The sequence below is a fragment of the Crotalus tigris genome, unplaced genomic scaffold (assembly GCF_016545835.1).
Source record: "Crotalus tigris isolate CLP2741 ecotype Arizona unplaced genomic scaffold, ASM1654583v1 scf7180000023713.2527936, whole genome shotgun sequence".
In the NCBI taxonomy this organism is placed as follows: Eukaryota; Metazoa; Chordata; class Lepidosauria; order Squamata; family Viperidae; genus Crotalus; species Crotalus tigris.
The window spans coordinates 725,135-744,984 of NW_024100135.1; the positions used below are offsets into that span (position 1 = coordinate 725,135).

Below are 19,850 nucleotides of genomic sequence, written 5' to 3' on the forward strand. Positions count from 1 at the left end.
ATTAGGCTGGAAGATTCCAGGAATTGATGGAATATTCAGAGAACTATAGCAAACAACAGAAGAAGAATCAGTAAAGGATCTAACCAAACTATGCCAGAAAATGTGAAAAACAGCACAGTGGTCAATAGATTGGAAAAGATCAATCTATGTTCCAATAGCAAAAGAACCGAACTTTAAAAAGTGTGCAAATACTGTACAATCTCCTGAATGTTACATGCTAGCAAAATAATGCTTAGGACCATCTAACACAGATTTAAGCCCTATATATATAAAAAATGAATGTCAGATAGTCAAACTTAGAAAAGGAGGAGGAACAGAAGACATTATTGTTGATGCATGCTGGATAATTTAGAAAACCAAAGAATACTAAGAAGAAGTCACTATGTGGTTCATTGACGAAAGGAAGGTCTTTGACAAGGCTGATCATGTCAAATTGTGGAATTTGCTCAGAAATATGGCAATCTCAGAATATCTCACTGTGTTTATGATAAAGTTATATACAAGTCAGAAACCCACATTATGACCAATATGGCAAAACAGATTGGCAAGGAGTATGACAAGGCTTTGTACTCAGCCCTTATTTATTCAATTTATATTTTGAATATATATGCTGAATATGTATTAATGAAGGCTGGATTGGAATAAGATGAGAGCAGTTTTAAAATTAGAGAAAGAAACATCAATAACATGTTCTAGGCTGGTGACTACTATTCTGATATCTGAAATAGCATTGGCAAGCTCTAAGAAGCATAATGAAAAAATGGGTCAAATATTACATACAAAAAAGACCAAATTGATGACAATAGATAGACAACAAGCCTTAGAACTGACAATGAAGATATCAAAATGGTGGATATTTATTTATTTATTTAGTGTACGGCATATCATATGTGGACTAACAATATAAATATTGCCTTTTAGAATCAACAATCATCAATAAGGGAAAACCTAAGAAATTTTAACACTTGATAGAACAATCATGAAGTCCTAGAAAAAAAATGTCACGAGGTCTCTATATTGACAAAGATCAAAATAATGGAAGGAATGGTATTTCCTGTGATGCTCTATGGAAGCAAAAGTTGGACTTGGAAGTAGCAGAATAGAGTATTGATGCATTTGAACTTTGATATTGGAAAAATTGAGAGAAGATACGTAATTTCTTATACTAACTTCCTTTAAAGAGAAATTTATTTTCTGCAAAGGTCATGAAGCTGAAATGTTATATACACGTCAAGTTCTAGAATTCCTTCTGTTTTATTTATTTATTATGACATTTATTTGCCACTCATCTTGTGTCTTACAACATAAAAATATTAAAAACATTAAGAACATTGATTCACCAGTCATAAAATAACACAGTAGATAAAATTATTAACACAAAATGGCAAAGGAAGGAGCCAGACACACGGGGGCGGGGGGAGGTAGAATTAGATTTTAATTAGTCAACTGCCTCCAGTGTGAAGCTCCCCCACTGGGTCTCCAAACCATCTGTCAGAACCAGATCTTAAGGCTCTTATGAAACGTCAGGAGAGTGGGAGCCAATTTACCTCAGAGGGTAGGATATTCCAGAGGGCAGGAGCCATGGCAGAGAAGGCTCTTCTCCTGGATCCTTCCAGCCGAAATTCCTTTGTGGATGGGATCTTATCTAACTATTTACCACTTAGTTATTTAAATGCTTTTTTCTTTTGTTTAATCATATCTGATTCTCAGACTGCCTAGACAAGTCCCTGCAGTTTTCTTGGCAAGATTTTTTTAGAAGTGGTTTAACACTGCCTCCTTCCTAGGGGCTGACAGAAAGTGACTATCCTAAGGTCACATATCAGGCTTTGTGCCTAAGGCAGAACTAGAACTCATCTTCTCCTGGTTTCCAGTCTGATGTCTTAATCACTACACCAAACTGACTCTCATTTAAATGCTAATACATAATTTCTTATTATTGCAAATTGGTTTATCTTAATATGTGGGATTGTACAACCCATTATATAAAATTAATATTGTTAGACTGAAAAAGTATAATTTTATTGCTTAATTGTTTAATGAATTTGACTGCAAATGGTGAAAGCAGCACAAGAACTGGGCAAAATATTTCATTTTTAAAAACAACACACACATACACTGACAAAGGAAAAGCAATAGATGAAAATACCAGATTAGATCTTGCAGTGTAGTATATTTCTTCTGAACTGTCCAAAAAATCGTTACTGTCAGGCTGTTTATCAGATAAAGACCAGAAACTCAAGTTAATTACTTCTAGACTGAAAGAAGTCCAAGTACAAAGGGATATTTTGCATAATAGCTGACTTACTATTTAGTAGAGTTTTTAGAAGTCTACACAAATAACAGTTGGGTAAGTGTAATATCAAAAGTGTAGTCATAGCTTAAAACAAATGTAGCAGATGAAAAGGATGTCATTTCATTTTTAACTCTTCCCTCCCTCTGTTCTTCCTTCCTTCCCCAAATTAAAAAATAGAAGTTCACTGAATAAGGCAGATGTGAACCTGACATTTGATTATCCAAATATGTATGACTTCAAAAAGCTACTGAATGAGAATAAGAAAACCCTTTCAGACCAAGCTTGAAGCTAGAGTTTCTTGGGAGTTTAAAATAAGTAAAATAAAAATATTAAACTTGACAAATGGCCAACTACTGAATTAATATTCTAGTTGAATTCTATAATTATAAACATGTATTCTTTACTGGAAGCTGATTCCATATATTCTACCTGAAGTTAGGTCCTTCCCCAAATAACTTCCATTTAAATTGGAGGGTTATCATAAGTGTGTTGATAACTTGGTAGATTGTTAACATCTAATCTTCCTTTCAAAAGGAGAACAGATCATGTAAAAATCATATTTATTTTTTTTAAGAACTATACCTTTAATTATAGGAGCAGAAAAGAATGGCTTATTTTCCTTAAACGGTAATTTCCCTAATACAGAGGGAAACTATCAAGTACAATAAATAGTTATAAAAAGTAAAATAGTTCCCATTTAGGTTCAATACTACTTCTGAATGTCCCAGGCTACTCTTCAGACCCAGAAATTGTTGACGGTATTCAATTTTATTTATAATCAGTTTATTATTATAACTGGGCTGTATACTAAAAAGATGCACAGGAGAGCTGTTTTATGAGCGTTCTGACTTAAATATTGACAAAAGTGAAATTGTAGATAACTCAGAATATCTTCATGCCACTCTCAGAATAATAGCAAAATCTATGCCAAGACTGTGATCGTTGTCACGCTTAAAGAAATATATATTGGTTTAGATAAATACAATAAGTAGTGTACTTCAATGTTTGCTTTAACTGACTCTTTTTGGATTGCTCCAAAAGTATCAGCTTTCACGTTCCTGAAGAGAATAAAAATTAATGGAGATTCCAAATCAGAAAAAAAAAACTATTTGAAATTAATTGCTTGGAAAATAATGAAATGCTGAAATGTAAAAACGATGCCAATCTATGCTAATCAAATGAAGGCTGTAGAAAGGAAAGTAAATTAACTGATAAACTGTGCTAAGAGCTGCTAATACAGTGAAGGCTACTGTTTTATGAATTAATATGAAATGTATACTGTATATAGTGACTGCCCAGTAAATTATTTTGAAATTAGGTAAATTTTGGTTTCTAGGTGCACGTGAGTACATAACAAGTGTACAATCCAGTTTAAAAACCATCTGTATACCTATAGTCATAGCAATAATTATCTGCACAGGAACATTGCATTATAAAATAGGACTCCTGACAGATACTGCTTATCAGAGACTAAACAAAATATTAGCAGAAGCAAGGTGAGAGATGAAGAAATGTGTCTAAGATAGATGAGAATTATTTCTCAATGAATTTTAATTTAAAATCAGTAAAGCTGCATGAAAAAAATGTCTAGGAAGAATATAAACAAGTCCAGAAGGGACAGCACTGGTGGATGAATTCCAGCTATTCTCTTCAATCCTCACTTCCTCTATCCTGGAGGGATGAGAAGGACTCTGAACTAGATAAAGCTCTGAACTATGATGAGTTGCACAGCAAGAACAAAAGAACATTGCATGAATTAAAATCCACTGATATAATAACCTGGATGGAGTAAATTGCTTAACTTAATATACGCCAGCTGCTATTACTGCTTAAAACTGTCAGTAAATTAAGAGTCTGTCACCTATTTCAGGATATCCTTCTTTCTTATAAACTCATTTCTCTTTTTGTCACAATTCTAGGCCTGAGTGTTATCAAATAAGGAGCCTCAAACAAGATTTTTTTCCACCATCTTTATTCTCCAATATCTATCCACTATTCATTGGAGAATATATATCTAAATTCTTAGAATCTCTGGGTGGGAATGGGAAATCCTAGGCAGTCATGCTATTTAAAAGCCAAATGTAGTGCTGATGAATCTTTGGTTCTGGATGCTGTTTTGCCTCTTATTTCTCCCTAAAATTATCTTATTCTGCCCTCAGCTGGCAGCATTTTGCAATTTAAATGGGAAAGAAAATGTGCTAAGATTTCTCTTTCCACATGCTATTATACTCCTTGCAATCATGTACCAAAACCTTTGAAAGGCTGCAGTGTTGCTTGATCACATATGATGTACATTGTACTAAATCATATGGCCCAGCTGGCAGTTTAGGCAACATCCTATCACCATAAGACTGTGAACAAAAATGAAAAAATTAAACTAGATACTAATTGTTAAAGAATGAAAACATTGCTAGTTTTATTTTTTATCTCTGTTTGCATAACATTCAATTAGCAAATGGAAATTTATTAAATTAAACATAGCAATTTACTAGCTTTTATTTTAATACATAATACATCACAGTATATATATAATAACCAAAGATCCTGATAACTCAGGTGGAGATGAAGGACTAGATGAATTCAGTGCTTCACAAAAAGCTGTTTTAGCCTGAATCAATCTCATTTTAGCAATGCATCAAGGTAAAATGTGCTCCAAAGAAAATAAAAAATAAATTGACACAAGCTAAAATAAAAGATATCTGTCTTCTGATGCAAGACATCTTTTGTCCTGAGAGATAATTACAAAGGGTAATTTTAAAAGGAATTAGATAGATAAGATAGATAATTGAATATGATGGGATGCTGATTTAAGTTAGTGTAGCAACTCCTTATAGCTGATTTCCTTCCTTCCTTCCTTCCTTCCTTCCTTCCTTCCTTCCTTCCTTCCTTCCTTCCTTTCCTTCCTTCCTTCCTTCCTTCCTTCCTTCCCTCTTTACTAACTCAAAGCCTTATTTGTGAACAAAATATTTATATTGTGTTCTAGCAGTCTTGATAGATGCTATTAAATAATTTAAGACAATAATTATGATAATGGCAGCTCCTGTTTTTACTGTTTTTACTGTATCCTAAAGCAATTGAAAGAAGTGGAGACAAGAATGGGAAAGCTGGGGAAATTGCTCTTTTGAGTGGTGATATTTATAGCCATTGCTGATTAAATTTTAACATTCTCAAACTATAAATTCCTCAGATAATTCCTTAATAATTTTGAGTTCTTATATAAATATATCCTACAGTGAACAAAGTACATAGTTCATAGATCTGCACTTTCACCATTCACATATTTTAGAGAAGAAATCTAATATGGTTGCGTTACTTACGAACTCATGATGTGGCTCTGTCTCCTTTCTTAAAGGAGGATCAAATTTTACTTGACCAACTATTAAAAAGAACAAGTGATAAAAAATGATTATATTCTCCCATTGATTTTTCAAACAATTGCATTATTATTCTTGGAAGCATTAAGAAATACAGAAAAAAAACAAAACAAACAAAAAACAAACAAACAGAAGCTTGGCTATAAATAACAACAAAAACAATTCAAAGCTATAACAATAAATAATGAAGGCTGGTTGAAAAACAGTGAGATTCATATCCTTTCTTCATCATATAAACAAATAAAAGTATCTCCTTAGTTAGCTCTACCACTTTTGACTGCACAAACTCAATAGGAACTACCTATTGCCTTTTCACCTAAGAAGGTGATTGGTGGAAAGAACCCATGCCCATAACTCACAATAGGGAAGCAAGGTTTAATATACTTACTAGGGAGTAAACCACACAATTCAGCAGTACTTACTTCCAAATAATAAACATACATCTGATTATGTTGTAAAGGTAGTCTGAGAAGATGTTTGAAATATCACCAAACCTATTTTTCTGCCCCCTCTTTTTTTCTTTTTTTTTTATTGAAAATTTTTTAGATTTTACAAAACAATACAAATCCCTTCCCCGAACCCCCCCCAACCCTCCCCTCCCCTCCCCCAACCTTCCCAGAGTTGAATACAGGCTTAATTAAAAAATTTTCAAAAAGTCTTAAAACAGATATAAACCATAAACAAATCTAAATACATTAATTAAACAAGTTATAAAATAATTAACAATAATATATGTATAAAAAGACAAAAATACAAAGAAATACAAGAAAATAAGAAGAAAAAGAAAAGAAATAAAAAGAAAAAAAAGGAAAAAAAAGTCTATAAGGTCTATAAAATATCTTAAATTTTATATATAAGTTATTGAAAAGCTAAATAATATTTTTTTATATCCAACTTATATTGTATAAAGTCTATCCATTTTTTCCATACCAAGAAATACTTCTCTTGCGATTGGTCTTTCAAGAAAGCCGAAATCTTTGCCATTTCCGCCAAATAAGAAACTTTAAGAAACCACTCTTGCAAAGTAGGCAAAGATTCCTTCTTCCAACATTGCCCTACTAACAACCTTGCCGCTGTGATCTGCCCCCTCTTTCTTGTTCAGTGCAATGTTATGTGGGAATGAACTTGGGAGACAAGTGGAAGAGCTATGGACTAGGTAACATTCAGACAAGTAGCACCTCAACTGCAGAGGCATTTCCTTCAACCACAGAAGTGGGCAGGCTGGGCGGGGCTGTAGGTTCCGCAGCCTCGAGGTGAGACCGTGGAAAAGACACCCCCTGAAAATAAGACCTGGTGCCTCTTTTGGAGGCAAAATAATAATAATAATAACAACAACAACAACAACGGAAAACACAGTAAGCAATTGGGCTAGGATGCTTAATCAAAAAGAGATGGCAAATATCTAACATGAACTAGATATGAATAGTTTATTCAGGTTAGTTTACAATAAGTGACTCTACTTACAGTTTATTTCAGAGCGTGTTTTTTCTTCTCTCACATTTCTACTTGTTGAGTGAATTCTATGAGGTACAAGAGGCTGGGAAAAATATTGTATTAAATATTCATTAAAAATGAATAAATTTTTCCCCACTCTAAAAATCACAGTACAATTTTTTTTGTGATGTATTAAAAGTCAAATTTAAAATCAGTTTCAAACAATGACATTTCCTGGGAAGGAAGAATAATAATTTTGATTTTCGGATTAAGACAACTGCTCCAAAATTTACATTAATTCCCAAAGGAAACTCACACTTTAAAAATTTAAAAATTCTACTACTTAATATAACAAACATTTATCCACTGGGATATATTTGGCAAAGTCATAATTCTTACACCTCTATACATGGATGAAATCCTACTTGCAATTCAAAGAAGGCCTTAGGCAAGACTTTTCAAGGGGAAAATGTTATCTTTGGATTTTGAAAGAACTAACCTTTATTAGGAAAGCATCTCTTCCACTGTTGTTTCTAATCTACCATCAGAACTTCCTGGACAAGTTAATTAAATTAACTGCATGAAAAAATTAAAACAAGCAGTTGGGCAGCAACTCTCTTCACAACTATTTGTTCATTCTTTTCTAATTATTGTTCCTTTAAATAGGTTCATTCTAAATTAGTGAAAAATTACAAGTAAATGCTATTTTGGACATTAAGTAACGGAAGCAAAGATAATTTTTAAAAGTAATTTTTAATTGATACTTCCCAAATTTAAAAATTGAAGGTAATAATAAAAATAAATTTGCTCCCTGCATATACATCTTGCACAAGAGGCAGTGGTTTTAACTGTTCTAAGAATGATGCTTCATTGATGCCCCCCTGCATTACATTGACCTCAATACATCCATAGCTATTGAAGCTATTGACTGAATTTTTGTTATCCTGTGGAGATTTATCCTAGATTATTTTTATTTTTTTAAAAAGCTAAAAATAACCTAAATTTACACTGCATATATCCGGAATTTTAGCCAGGATGTTTTAAGTCAACACTTGCTAAAAACCTGGACAAGAATTTATAATTTAAGAATTATCTATACTTTGTCAAGCAAAACACACTGTATACATATACAGGACATGCATCAAGCAATAGCTTTTGAATTACTGAAAAAAAAAAACCCTATAAATACAGTGGTTGCTATGCCGGATTAGAACGCTTCTGATATTCTCATAGCTATTGCATGTCTGTGTACTTCAACAGAACCTACTGGATCTTTGTGATAAGGACAAAAGAGACTATCCTAATTATTATGTTTGTTTTTGAAGATTTTATTCTTGAATTCAGCATTATAAAACACAGATTAAAGAAGCATAGTATTCTTTCAAATAAAACCTTTTTTCCTAACAGGAATTCAGTTTCATCATTAATTTTACATTTATGAACAGATTATCCACTAAAGAAGGATGCATAGCATCAAACAAAAATATGCACATATTTTTAAAATGGCCTTCTTGACTAAGAATGATGGGACTATAGTCCAATCTACATAGACTGTGCTAGCTTTAAAAATTATGTTAAATATCAAATGGATGTAAATATGAGGACAGGAAATCAGGTGTCTCTTAGATATATGGTATTATAATCCCCATTACTGGCAATGCAAGTTGAGACATACGGGTTTATAGCCTAAAGCATTAGAAATATACTTTCTAATGAGGTGCAGGTTATTATCTTATTATTTTTATTTCTTTTATACTGTGTTTTTATTTCCTGTAAGCTGCCTTGAGTCACTGTGAGCGAGTAGGCAGCAATATAAATATTCCAAATTAAATTAATTAAATTAAATAATTAAATTTGCTAGGTAATTTAAAGTTACTGAAGAATACTAGCCTACTGTGCGTGCCTGCTGTAAAATAATATGTTTTAAGTACTTATATCAGATTGGTTATATATCCAAATGCTTAACTATCAAAGCTATATTGAAATAATATTCTTACCTCAGGATCATCATCATCAAAATCATGATAGGTGGAATGATCAGGATTATTCATTTTATCCAATAGTTCAATAGCAAGAGTCCGGCTTAAAGGCTGGGTAATAAAAGGGTGCTTAAAATACAAAGTGCAATAGGTAAGTATATGAAAGATAGTTGCATGATAATTTGAATGTTTCAATTTGATTTATTTATTAAATTTATATGCTGCCCCTCTCAGTGTTGAGCTACTCTTACAACATCATACACACATAAAAACATTAAACAAAAACTAACCTTAACATACCCCTTTATGGATTACTGCCTTGTCGTGGCGAAGGGGCTTGTGTAACTCAATGAAGCTATAAGCTATGCCGTGCAGGGCCACCCAAGACGGACAGGTTATAGCAGAGAGTTCTGACAAAATGTGATCCACTGGAGAAGGAAATGGCAAACCACTCCAGTATCTTTGCCATGAAAACCCCATGGACAGTACTAAAAGGAAAAAAGATATGACGCTGGAAGATGAGCCCCTCAGGTCGGAAGGTGTCCAATATGCTACTGGGGAAGAGCAGAGGGCTAGTACTAGTAGCGCCAGAAAGAATGAAGCGACTGGGCCAAAGCCGAAAGGACGCTCAGCTGTGGATATATCTGGTGGTGAAAGGAAAGTCCGATGCTGTAAAGATTTTTTCTCCATAGGAACCTGGAATGTAAGATCCATGAATCAAGGCAAGCTAGACGTAGTCAAAAAAGAGATGACAAGACTGAACATCGACATCTTAGGAATCAGCGAACTAAAATGGACAGGAATGGGTGAATTTAACTCAGATGACCATCAGGTATACTACTGTGGGCAAGAATCCCTCAGAAGAAATGGAGTAGCCTTCATAGTCAATAAAAGAATAGGAAAAGCAATACTGGGATACAATCCCCAAAATGACAGAATGATCTCAATTCGAATCCAAGGCAAACCATTCAATATCACAGTAGTCCAAATCTATGCCCCAACCACTGGTGCTGAAGAGGATGAAATTGACCGGTTCTATGAAGCCCTACAGCACCTTATAGAATTAACACCAAAAAATGATGTCCTTATCATCATGGGGGACTGGAATGCTAAGGTAGGAAGCCAAAAGATAACCGGAATAACAGGCAAGTTTGGCCTTGGAGAACAAAATGAAGCAGGGCACAGGCTAATAGAATTTTGTCAAGAGAATACGATGGTCATAACAAACACTCTTTTCCAACAACCCAAGAGACGGCTCTACACATGGACATCACCAGACGGTCAACATAGAAATCAGATTGACTATGTACTCTGCAGCCAAAGATGGAGAAGCTCTATATAGTCAGTAAAAACAAGACCAGGAGCTGACTGTGGCTCAGATCATGAGCTTCTCGTTGCAAAATTTAGGCTTAAATTGAAAAAAGTAGGGAAAAGCACTAGGCCACTCAGGTATGAACTAAATCATATTCCTGATGAATATACAGTAGAGGTGACAAATAGATTTAAGGAACTGGATCTGATAGACAGAGTGCCTGAAGAACTATGGATGGAAGTTCGCAACATTGTACAAGAGGTAGCAACTAAAACCATCCCAAAGAAAAAGAAATGCAAGAAAGCAAAATGGCTGTCTGAGGAAGCTTTGCAAATAGCTGAGGAAAGAAGGGAAGCGAAAGGCAAAGGAGAAAGAGAAAGATACACCCAATTGAATGCAGAATTCCAGAGAGTAGCTAGAAGAGATAAGAATGCCTTCTTAAATGAACAGTGCAAAGAAATAGAAGAAAACAACAGAATAGGGAGGACCAGAGATCTCTTCAAGAAAATTGGAGATATGAAGGGAACGTTTCATGCAAAGATGGGCATGATAAAGGACCAAAATGGCAGAGACCTAACAGAGGCAGAAGAGATTAAGAAGAGATGGCAAAACTACACAGAAGAACTATACAAGAATGAGCTTAACATCCCAGATAACCACAATGAGATGGTCATTGACCTCGAACCAGACATCCTAGAATGTGAAGTGAAATGGGCCTTAGAAAATCTGAGCAACAACAAAGCTAGTGGAGGTGACAGTATTCCAGCTGAGCTATTCAAAATCTTAAAAGACGATGCAGTAAAAGTGCTACACTCAATTTGCCAGCAAATTTGGAAAACTCAACAGTGGCCACAGGATTGGAAAAGGTCAGTTTACATTCCAATTCCAAAGAAAGGCAATGCCAAAGAATGTTCAAACTATCGCACCATTGCACTCATTTCACATGCTAGTAAAGTTATGCTTAAAATCCTACAAGCTAGACTCCAGCAGTATGTGGATCGAGAACTACCAGAAGTACAGGCAGGATTTCGAAGAGGCAGAGGAACTAGAGATCAAATTGCCAACATACGCTGGATCATGGAGAAAGCTAGGGAGTTCCAGAAAAACATCTACTTCTGCTTCATTGACTATGCAAAAGCCTTTGATTGTGTGGATCACAACAAATTGTGGCAAGTTCTTAAAGAGATGGGAGTACCAGACCATCTCATTTGTCTCTTGAGAAACCTATATGCGGGTCAAGAAGCAACAGTGAGAACCGAACACGGAACCACTGATTGGTTCAAAATTGGAAAAGGAGTCCGGCAAGGCTGTATACTGTCGCCCTGCCTATTTAACTTATATGCAGAGCACATCATGAGAAAGGCAGGGCTAGATGAATCAAAAGTTGGAATTAAGATTGCCGGGAGAAATATCAACAACCTAAGATATGCAGATGATACCACTCTAATGGCAGAAAGTGAAGAGGAACTAAAGAGCCTCTTGATGCGGGTGAAGAAGGAGAGTGCAAAAGTTGGCTTGAAACTCAACATTAAGAAAACCAAAATCATGGCATCCGGCCCTCTCAATTCCTGGCAAATAGATGGGGAAGAAATGGAGGTAGTGACAGATTTTATTTTTCTGGGCTCCAAGATCACCTCAGATGGGGACTGCAGCCAAGAAATTAAAAGACGCTTGCTCCTGGGGAGGAAAGCTATGGCAAATCTAGACAGCATACTAAAAAGCAGAGACATCACCCTGCCAACAAAAGTGCGTATAGTCCAGGCCATGGTTTTCCCAGTTGCAATGTATGGCTGTGAAAGTTGGACCATAAGAAAGGCTGAGCGCAAAAGAATTGAGGCCTTTGAACTATGGTGCTGGAGAAGACTCCTGCGAGTCCCCTTGGACTGCAAGGCGTTCAAACCGGTCAGTCCTAGAAGAGATCAACCCCGACTGCTCTTTAGAAGGCCAGATTCACTGGAGAAGAGCCTAATGCTGGGAAAGATTGAGGGCAATAGAAGAAGGGGACGACAGAGAATGAGATGGCTGGATGGAGTCACTGAAGCAGTAGGTGTGAATTTAAATGGACTCCAGAAGATGGTAGAGGACAGGAAGACCTGGAGGAATGTTGTCCATGGGGTCGCGATGGGTCGGACACGACTTCGCAATTAACAACAACAAACCTTAACATATGAATACACCTCTCAAAACATTCTGGATGAATTTCTTAATAGCAGAGATATTTCAAAACTTTCCATGCTTTGCAAGATAAGCCAGCAATGCTACTTCACTTTTCCATGTCTTTAAATCATGGGGAGGATAAGACTAAAATACCTGACCAAATTTTAAAACTATTAAAATTATTATTGGCAGGGGAGACTATACAAATACTGTAAGAAAAGGGATGGCACTATCCAAAGCGAGGAGTGGTTGTTGTCAAACCAAGTTCAAATGATAGCAACCATGACTCCCTAGCCTACAGATCCTGTTTTTTAACGCCCGGTTGGTTGCTGGTTGAACATGTATCATCCAGGACCTGGCATGTATCACAGAGAGCTGATTTTGGACAAAGAGATTCTGTTGGTATATCATCCATTGCACTGCCTAGCAGTATCTGAACTGACCTAAAACCTAACAAGGAAAATCCATCCAACTAACAAAGAAAGTAAGCAGCGCCAACTAACGTATCTAAATTAGATGTTGAATTTTTCCAGCACCTCCTATTGAAAGCTTTCTTCACACAACAAAAGTGGATAGAAATAATTTTAAAACAATTTGGAAAAGGATAGAAAAGTCATTTATACCTGTAATAGTTTCTCAGCTGTAGGCCTTTTTTTAGGATTCTTTGTAAGTGCCATTTTGACAAAATGATGAAAACTATTTGACCTTTAACACAAAATTATAGTCTTTAGACAGATAGTTAATATTCACAGTAACTAATACAATGCAATTATATTGCTGTAATATTTACCATTTCATTTTGTCCTTTAGTTTGGGAGGCTGAAAGTTGCTTTTTGACATTAAAAACAGTGCTCTGAAAAAGAAGAAAAGTGGTTACTTCTACAAAATTCCTGTCACTAGCTGACTTGCATGCAGAGAAGTAACATCATGTTTGCCTTTAGCAAGAAAAAGATAATTCTCAAATGGATCACTGTATCTTTAGAAGTGGAAAAGAGAAGAAAAATTTACTTTCAGCAAAAACTAAGCCAGCAGTCAATCTTTCTCTTAAGAAAGAAATCTGAAAAAGCTTTGATAAATTAGGATAGTTAGGCTTCCTTGAAACTTTATGACTGGGTTTGCATGCAGTGTTATTTCTTTTCATTTCATGAATGTGTAAGATTGGCGATCACAATTTGCAACTCTGGATGGAGCATATCATTAACATAAAAAAGCAATCAAATTGTAAGTAAGTATAAATAAAATCTTGTATAACACTGAACATCTTATAAAAAGCAACATGTAGCTGAGGGTGGGTATAGCAAACTCTCATTTCTCACAACAGAAGAGACCCATCTATCATCTTGGTCCAATAAATAAGTGAAAACTCTGGCCTTTACAAATCTACAAAAGGCTAGCAGGGTCAATCAAATCTTAGTAGGGAGCTCATTCCAAAGAGCAGCAACAGAATAAACTCATATTCAAGTTGTTATTAGATGATGCTTCAAAGGAAGGACTTGGAATAAGCTCACCTGCACAATCTTGTGGGATAGGCAGAAATTAATAGAACATAAGTGGTCCCATAAATAATCTGGTCTGGTACCAGCACCTATAAAGTACCTACTGTATAAGTGATTATCAGCATTTGAATTATACCCAGAACTTTTAGAAGCCAATACAGTTTGCTGTTACATGGGTATATTGAGGCGCAACAATTGCTACTAATGCCACTGTAATCTGGACCAGCTACAGCTTTTGGATGTTCTTAAAGGGCAACCCTATGTAGACTGCACTGTAGAAAATGAATCAGGAGGTGACTAAAGCCTGAGAGACCATGTGCAAGGTTTCCCAATCCAAAAATATATTTTCACATGTTTATCCAGCTGCTCTGATAGGACTACTGCAACTCATAGGCTAGTACAGATTATCTAATCCAGTATTCCCCAATCTTTGTGGTTTGGTGGCCTGGCACGGGGGGGGGGGAGAGGGGATGGTTTTGTGTGAGGGGCAGGCGTGTGCATGTACAGCTTCATTTGTGTGAATGGCGCGTATGTTCACCTGCCGCTTGCACAAGTCAGGTGGCCAGGACCTGCTGCTTCTGTGAGTGGGGCGGCGCGCGCATGCATGCGCACCTGCTGCTGGTATGGCCTGATTCTAAATGGGCCGAAGCCTGTTAGTGGGCCAAAAGCTTTTATGGACTCTAAATATGTAAGTTATCTTTTTCAGTCAAAGGTCTGACCTTCATTTTTCCTTCTGTATGGGGATCTCAAGAATATTCAATGATATAATAATCAAGTACCAGATGAGCAAGGCCAAACATTTCAACCCAATGTAGAGCAAATCCTAAATTGTAGTGATATTTTCAAGCTAGAAATTCAGATGTCTTGCCTCAATGAAAGTATATCCATTTCCAGCTTTATTGTACTCCCCAATATCCAATATCATACTATTAATTTTGATGCAGTATACATACATACATACATACACAATCATTTCTAGTTTTTAATAGAATAAAAATAGCCAGAAATCATACAACTACAATTTGTGGATTTTATTTTAAATTTTGGCAATGTTAGGTTAATGTTAGGTTAAAAAACTGGAGGTTGTCCTTAATATATTTCATATTCTGGTATTATCTATTCAAATACTTTATTACAACCAATACAGTCAAAGATTAAACTACCCTTTTAAATTGTCTCTTTTTCTTCTCTGTTATATATTAGGTATTTGAATTCATATCCCTGCCTATTCATTTGGTGTTTCTTTCTAGCACTCTTATTTGTAAGATCTTAAGCAACATTTGGTTGTATGAGGAATAAATATAGTCAATAAAAATACTATTTTCAATCTCTAGAACACACATTCTATTCACAAAGTTATTAGAGTTTATTATTGCCTACTAACCTCATGGGATGCAAATCAAACATTGGAGGCTGAAGTTCTGCTAGTTCTATAGCAGTAATCCCAACAGCCCAAAGGTCACAAAGTTGATTATATCCACCTTTCCTTTCAACAGCAGCAACCTCAGGAGCCATCCTAAAAAACAGAAAAATGGCTTGCAAAATGCATTCTTATTCCTAAATTTCAAGGCATCATTCCATCTAAACATTTTTTAATCTATTTGAGTGGTAGTTAAGAGTAATGACTGACAAAGAGGCTAAGATATATTTCAATTGCTCTTCTATCTCCATGAATCCCAAATCTAACTGCCCATGCTCCTCTCCATCTTAGAAAAAAGCTTTTCCTTTATTATATAATTCTTGTTAAAAGTATAAGACTAGACCAGACTAGACGGCCCATGATATTGATCATGTAACAGCAGTTCACAATTACTGTTAATGGTATAAATCTATTTTCCTTCTGAGCAACAGATATCCTCAGCTTTGCTCAACATACTATAGGCATCCATATAACTGTAGGCATCCATGCAAGGATACTATCACAAACAAGTCAGTTAACAACATAGGCAAAAGACATTCTGAACATCTGCACCACAAATGGAAAATGAACTTGAATTTTAATATTAGATCCAGGATATCTGTGGAAACTTCTCTTGTACCCAGAATGCTTCTAGTACTTTGACTTGTAAAATATTATTTTAATTGTAAACAAAATTTAAAAAGAAGGTGGTCAGTTGCAAAGAAAAAGCATTAGTCTCAAGAGTTATATTTCTTTCCAATAATGTTCTAGGGCACTCCCTTGTCTGTCTGTCTGTCTCTCTCCAAAAACAGGATGATAGATAATGAATATCCTGGGCCAGTAGAGATAGTGACCAGGAGTAACCCTCCATGTTTGCCTCTAGCAAATTGGTATTTTGCAACTGTCCAATGTAGCATTTATAATTGGCAATCATTTTACTAATTATAAGCCTCCCTTAGCAGTCATTTTCTTTGATAGGCTCTTAAAATATTAAATGATCATTCATTCAAAAAATGGCAGGGGATCGCTGGAATAAAAATAAATTACCAGTATGGAGTTCCAATGAAAGATTTCCTTTTTGCAATAGTAGCTGTTATTTGTGCTGCTACTCCAAAATCGGCTATAAAAGAATATGGAAGATAATAAGTTCACATATTTATAATAAACAGAATATTTAGAAACTGAAAGTCCTTGTACAGTTAAGATTTTATTTAAATAACCAAACAACTTTGAAAACTTTTGTAACACTCTTTTCATGTTTCTGTTTCAGCATCATTATCTTTTACAATGTGTAAGTATTTATTTATTAAGGATTGGTTATCCCAGTCTCACATCAGCTCATACTGTAATGATAGAAGTCCCTCTTTCATTAGATCTTATTTACAATAACTATATTAGGTAATTTATTGTCATTTTAGGTAATTGCATAACTGAATAACGAAATCCAATCTGAAATACAACTGTGACTCAAAACTGCCAATTGAAGTTCTTATAACAAGCTATCTTGACAGGAGTCTGAAGTTATATTAAATGTTAGCATGCGTAAAACTGAACTTATATAGAAGTACTTACCCAACTTCACATGGCCATTATCAGTTAAAAGAATATTTGCTCCCTTAGGGAAAAATGGAAAAAGACACTTTTTAAAGATTTTTTTTAATGTTTATATTAGTACAGGTATCAGGTACAAATTTATACTATAAACTGTATAAATCTGCAAAATATGTTAGAAATGGATTTTCATTACAATACTAAACTTATGTATACAATAGGCAAGACATCTCAAGACAACTAAACTGTACCAACTAAACTGCCTATCAATATATCAGACAAACAAGAACAAATATTGAAAAATGACAGTATCACCCCATAACTTAGTCCAGGTTGCCCAAACCTTGTTAGGGAAGAACAGGTAGGTTGATATACTTGCAATATACTGCACGTTTTCTGCAGATAAAATAACTCATCTTCACTTAAGATTGAATGATATTTGGGTGAGTTATACACGGGCTTTATTTTGATATTGTAGAATCCAAGGAAACGGATAGAGTCCTCTATAAAATAAGTTCTACCATCTGAGAAACAGATACACGTTCACCTGGCTTCGAGAGGTGATAAATGCCTCTTTGAGGTAGGATGTTGTAACAAAAGCCTTGAGTTGGGGGTGCAACTTTTCTTGAACAGCTTCTCTCTCAATCCAACCATATTAATCACGTTTTACAAAGGCTCCTATATACCAATTTGGGGGAAGATTCTGAGGAATCATTTGCAGAGGATCCTAGGTGAAGCAGATTATCTAAATCCCCTTCAGTCAGATTTCAGATCTGAATATGTGATGGAAACAGCATTGGTCACGGTGAATAATCTTTAGGCCTTTGTTCAGCTTCAGCTGGTGTACTAATTGCAGCTCTATCTAAACCAGAAAGCTCTGATGATGCTGACTCACAACCTCATTATCATGTAGTTCAACTGAGAAGTGCTCTATGTGGGTTATCTTTAAAGATAAAAAGTCCTTTCAAACATATGAAACAACACTAGATATGTAAGCTTATGTTTTAACGAAGTCAAACACAAAACAATGAAATAGAAAACACATTCAAGTCAAGAACATTAAACTATATTAAATGCAAATTCAATTGGAATCTAAATATTACCAGTGGAAACTATTCATGGGAAGAGTAAGCAGTTTCTGCATGAAACTTAGTACATTAACTTATTCAAAAATAAACTGCAAAAAACTAAGGTAAACTCTTAACAAAAAAACTCTGCCAGCAGGGACAGAACAGAGATCAAAATAGGATAGAGAAATTTCAATTTCAGAAAAAAAGACAAGTGTAAAATTGACAAAATGTAATCCGGATGTGCTTGTTTGCCTAATATCCCAAACACAGACAAAAGGAAGAATATTTTCCAAACTGGACCAATTAAAACAGAGAACTTGTCAAAACTTGGGAAGGGGGAGAATATACTCTTTGCATAACTTGTTCCATATATATCTTCTTCAATATAGTTGTTACAGAACCAAACTTTGTGTTTTTTGCAACATACAAATGCTGTTTGTTGAATTATCAATATGAAATAATTTTAACTTAGTTCAAAGGAATCGAAGCTCTATTATAATTATTACAAAATCTTTCTTATTTGTAAAAATATTCCTTCAGATAAGTATTATTGAAATAACAATTTGGGAATTTTGCGCACTTTAAAAATTATTTCAGCAATAATCCTACCTTTATATCTCTGTGCATTTTTCCTTTACTGTGCAGGTAATACAATCCCTGTAATTAAAAGAAAAGGTATAAAGTTCTTAGAGAAAGACAGGTTTTCTGTTGAGTGATTGCTCTATATAGTAAAAAAATCAACTAGATTTTTAAAGTTGCAAAAGTGTAGCTCTCTTATGTTTGAAATAAATATCACTGCATGACCAATCCATGCTTGAAGAAATGACAGAAGGAAAGAGATAGAGAACTGTTACAAAACAGCTGACTTTCATCTAAAAACATAATCCCTCACAAATGGTTAATATATTTTTATTACTAAAAGGCAAGCATAAGCAATAAGCACACAGCTTCATTGAAGCCTGTCATCTGAAACATATTTGTGTCAAAAAGAAGCACTACTGTACAGGTCCCTTCTTCTGATAGAAGAACTATTACTTCTTCTGTTCAGGATCCGGGTGCCAGGCATTTCTTCTTTCTTATGAAACCTGCCATATGAGTGAGAAGTCAAACAAAAATCTTTGTAATCATCACAGCTGCTCACTTTGTATCTAAATTTCAAAGGCAAATTCTCTGCACAAGACAGGCTTAGCTCTCTGCAGCACTGTAAGCCAATGAACACAGATACATAAACACACATCTAAGAAAGAGCAAATGTAGAGGCTGCATTTTGTTGGTGAAATCTCAGCTAAGAAACATTATTTTAGAGAAATGCACATCTTACAATTGTGTAGTTCTACACTCCCCCCTCCCATTATTTAACAGAAATGTCTGGTATCTTTTTTCTATCCTAAAAGCTGTAATAAAAATGTAAATAATTTGTTTACCTGCAGTGTCTCTCTGCTTACATAAGCAATCTGCTGCTCTGAAAGTGGTCCAGTCACTAAAAGAGAATCCATTCAAATTAAGTAGAACATCTACTATATTTTCATTGCTAACTTTGAAAAACTCAAACCTCTTGCTTGCTTTTATGAACATATATTCACTGTTCAAATTCTAAACTTGAAATCAACATCATAGAAAGCAAACTTTGATTTTCGAGTTTTGCTAGAACCCCCCCCCCCCAAAATAGAGAATAAAAAATTTCAGCTGGAACTCATATTGATGCCACAAGGATTAAATCCCCTTCTATTTGTGCTATTATAAATTAACCCAAGCCTGCTACAATGTCTGATCAGAGGCAGTTTA

At 34.9% G+C, this 19,850-nt stretch overlaps 1 protein-coding gene across 6 annotated transcripts in view; it reads right to left on the reverse strand.

Moving 5' to 3' along the window:
- MAP4K3 (mitogen-activated protein kinase kinase kinase kinase 3) overlaps positions 1-19,850 on the reverse strand; it is a 59,872-nt gene that overhangs the window by 24,601 nt on the left and 15,421 nt on the right. For 4 of the 6 annotated variants that reach the window (XM_039320909.1, XM_039320906.1, XM_039320907.1 and 1 more), the window contains exons 5-15: positions 19,490-19,545; positions 18,675-18,722; positions 17,017-17,059; positions 16,492-16,564; positions 15,430-15,561; positions 13,340-13,402; positions 13,173-13,254; positions 9,099-9,209; positions 7,132-7,204; positions 5,611-5,669; positions 2,147-2,209 (exon numbers count right to left, since the gene is read on the reverse strand). In XM_039320909.1, coding sequence (XP_039176843.1) covers positions 2,147-2,209; positions 5,611-5,669; positions 7,132-7,204; positions 9,099-9,209; positions 13,173-13,254; positions 13,340-13,402; positions 15,430-15,561; positions 16,492-16,564; positions 17,017-17,059; positions 18,675-18,722; positions 19,490-19,545 — 803 coding nt within the window. The remainder of the gene's footprint in view (positions 1-2,146; positions 2,210-5,610; positions 5,670-7,131; positions 7,205-9,098; positions 9,210-13,172; positions 13,255-13,339; positions 13,403-15,429; positions 15,562-16,491; positions 16,565-17,016; positions 17,060-18,674; positions 18,723-19,489; positions 19,546-19,850) is intronic. The other 2 variants (XM_039320910.1, XM_039320908.1) reach the window with 1 other exon arrangement.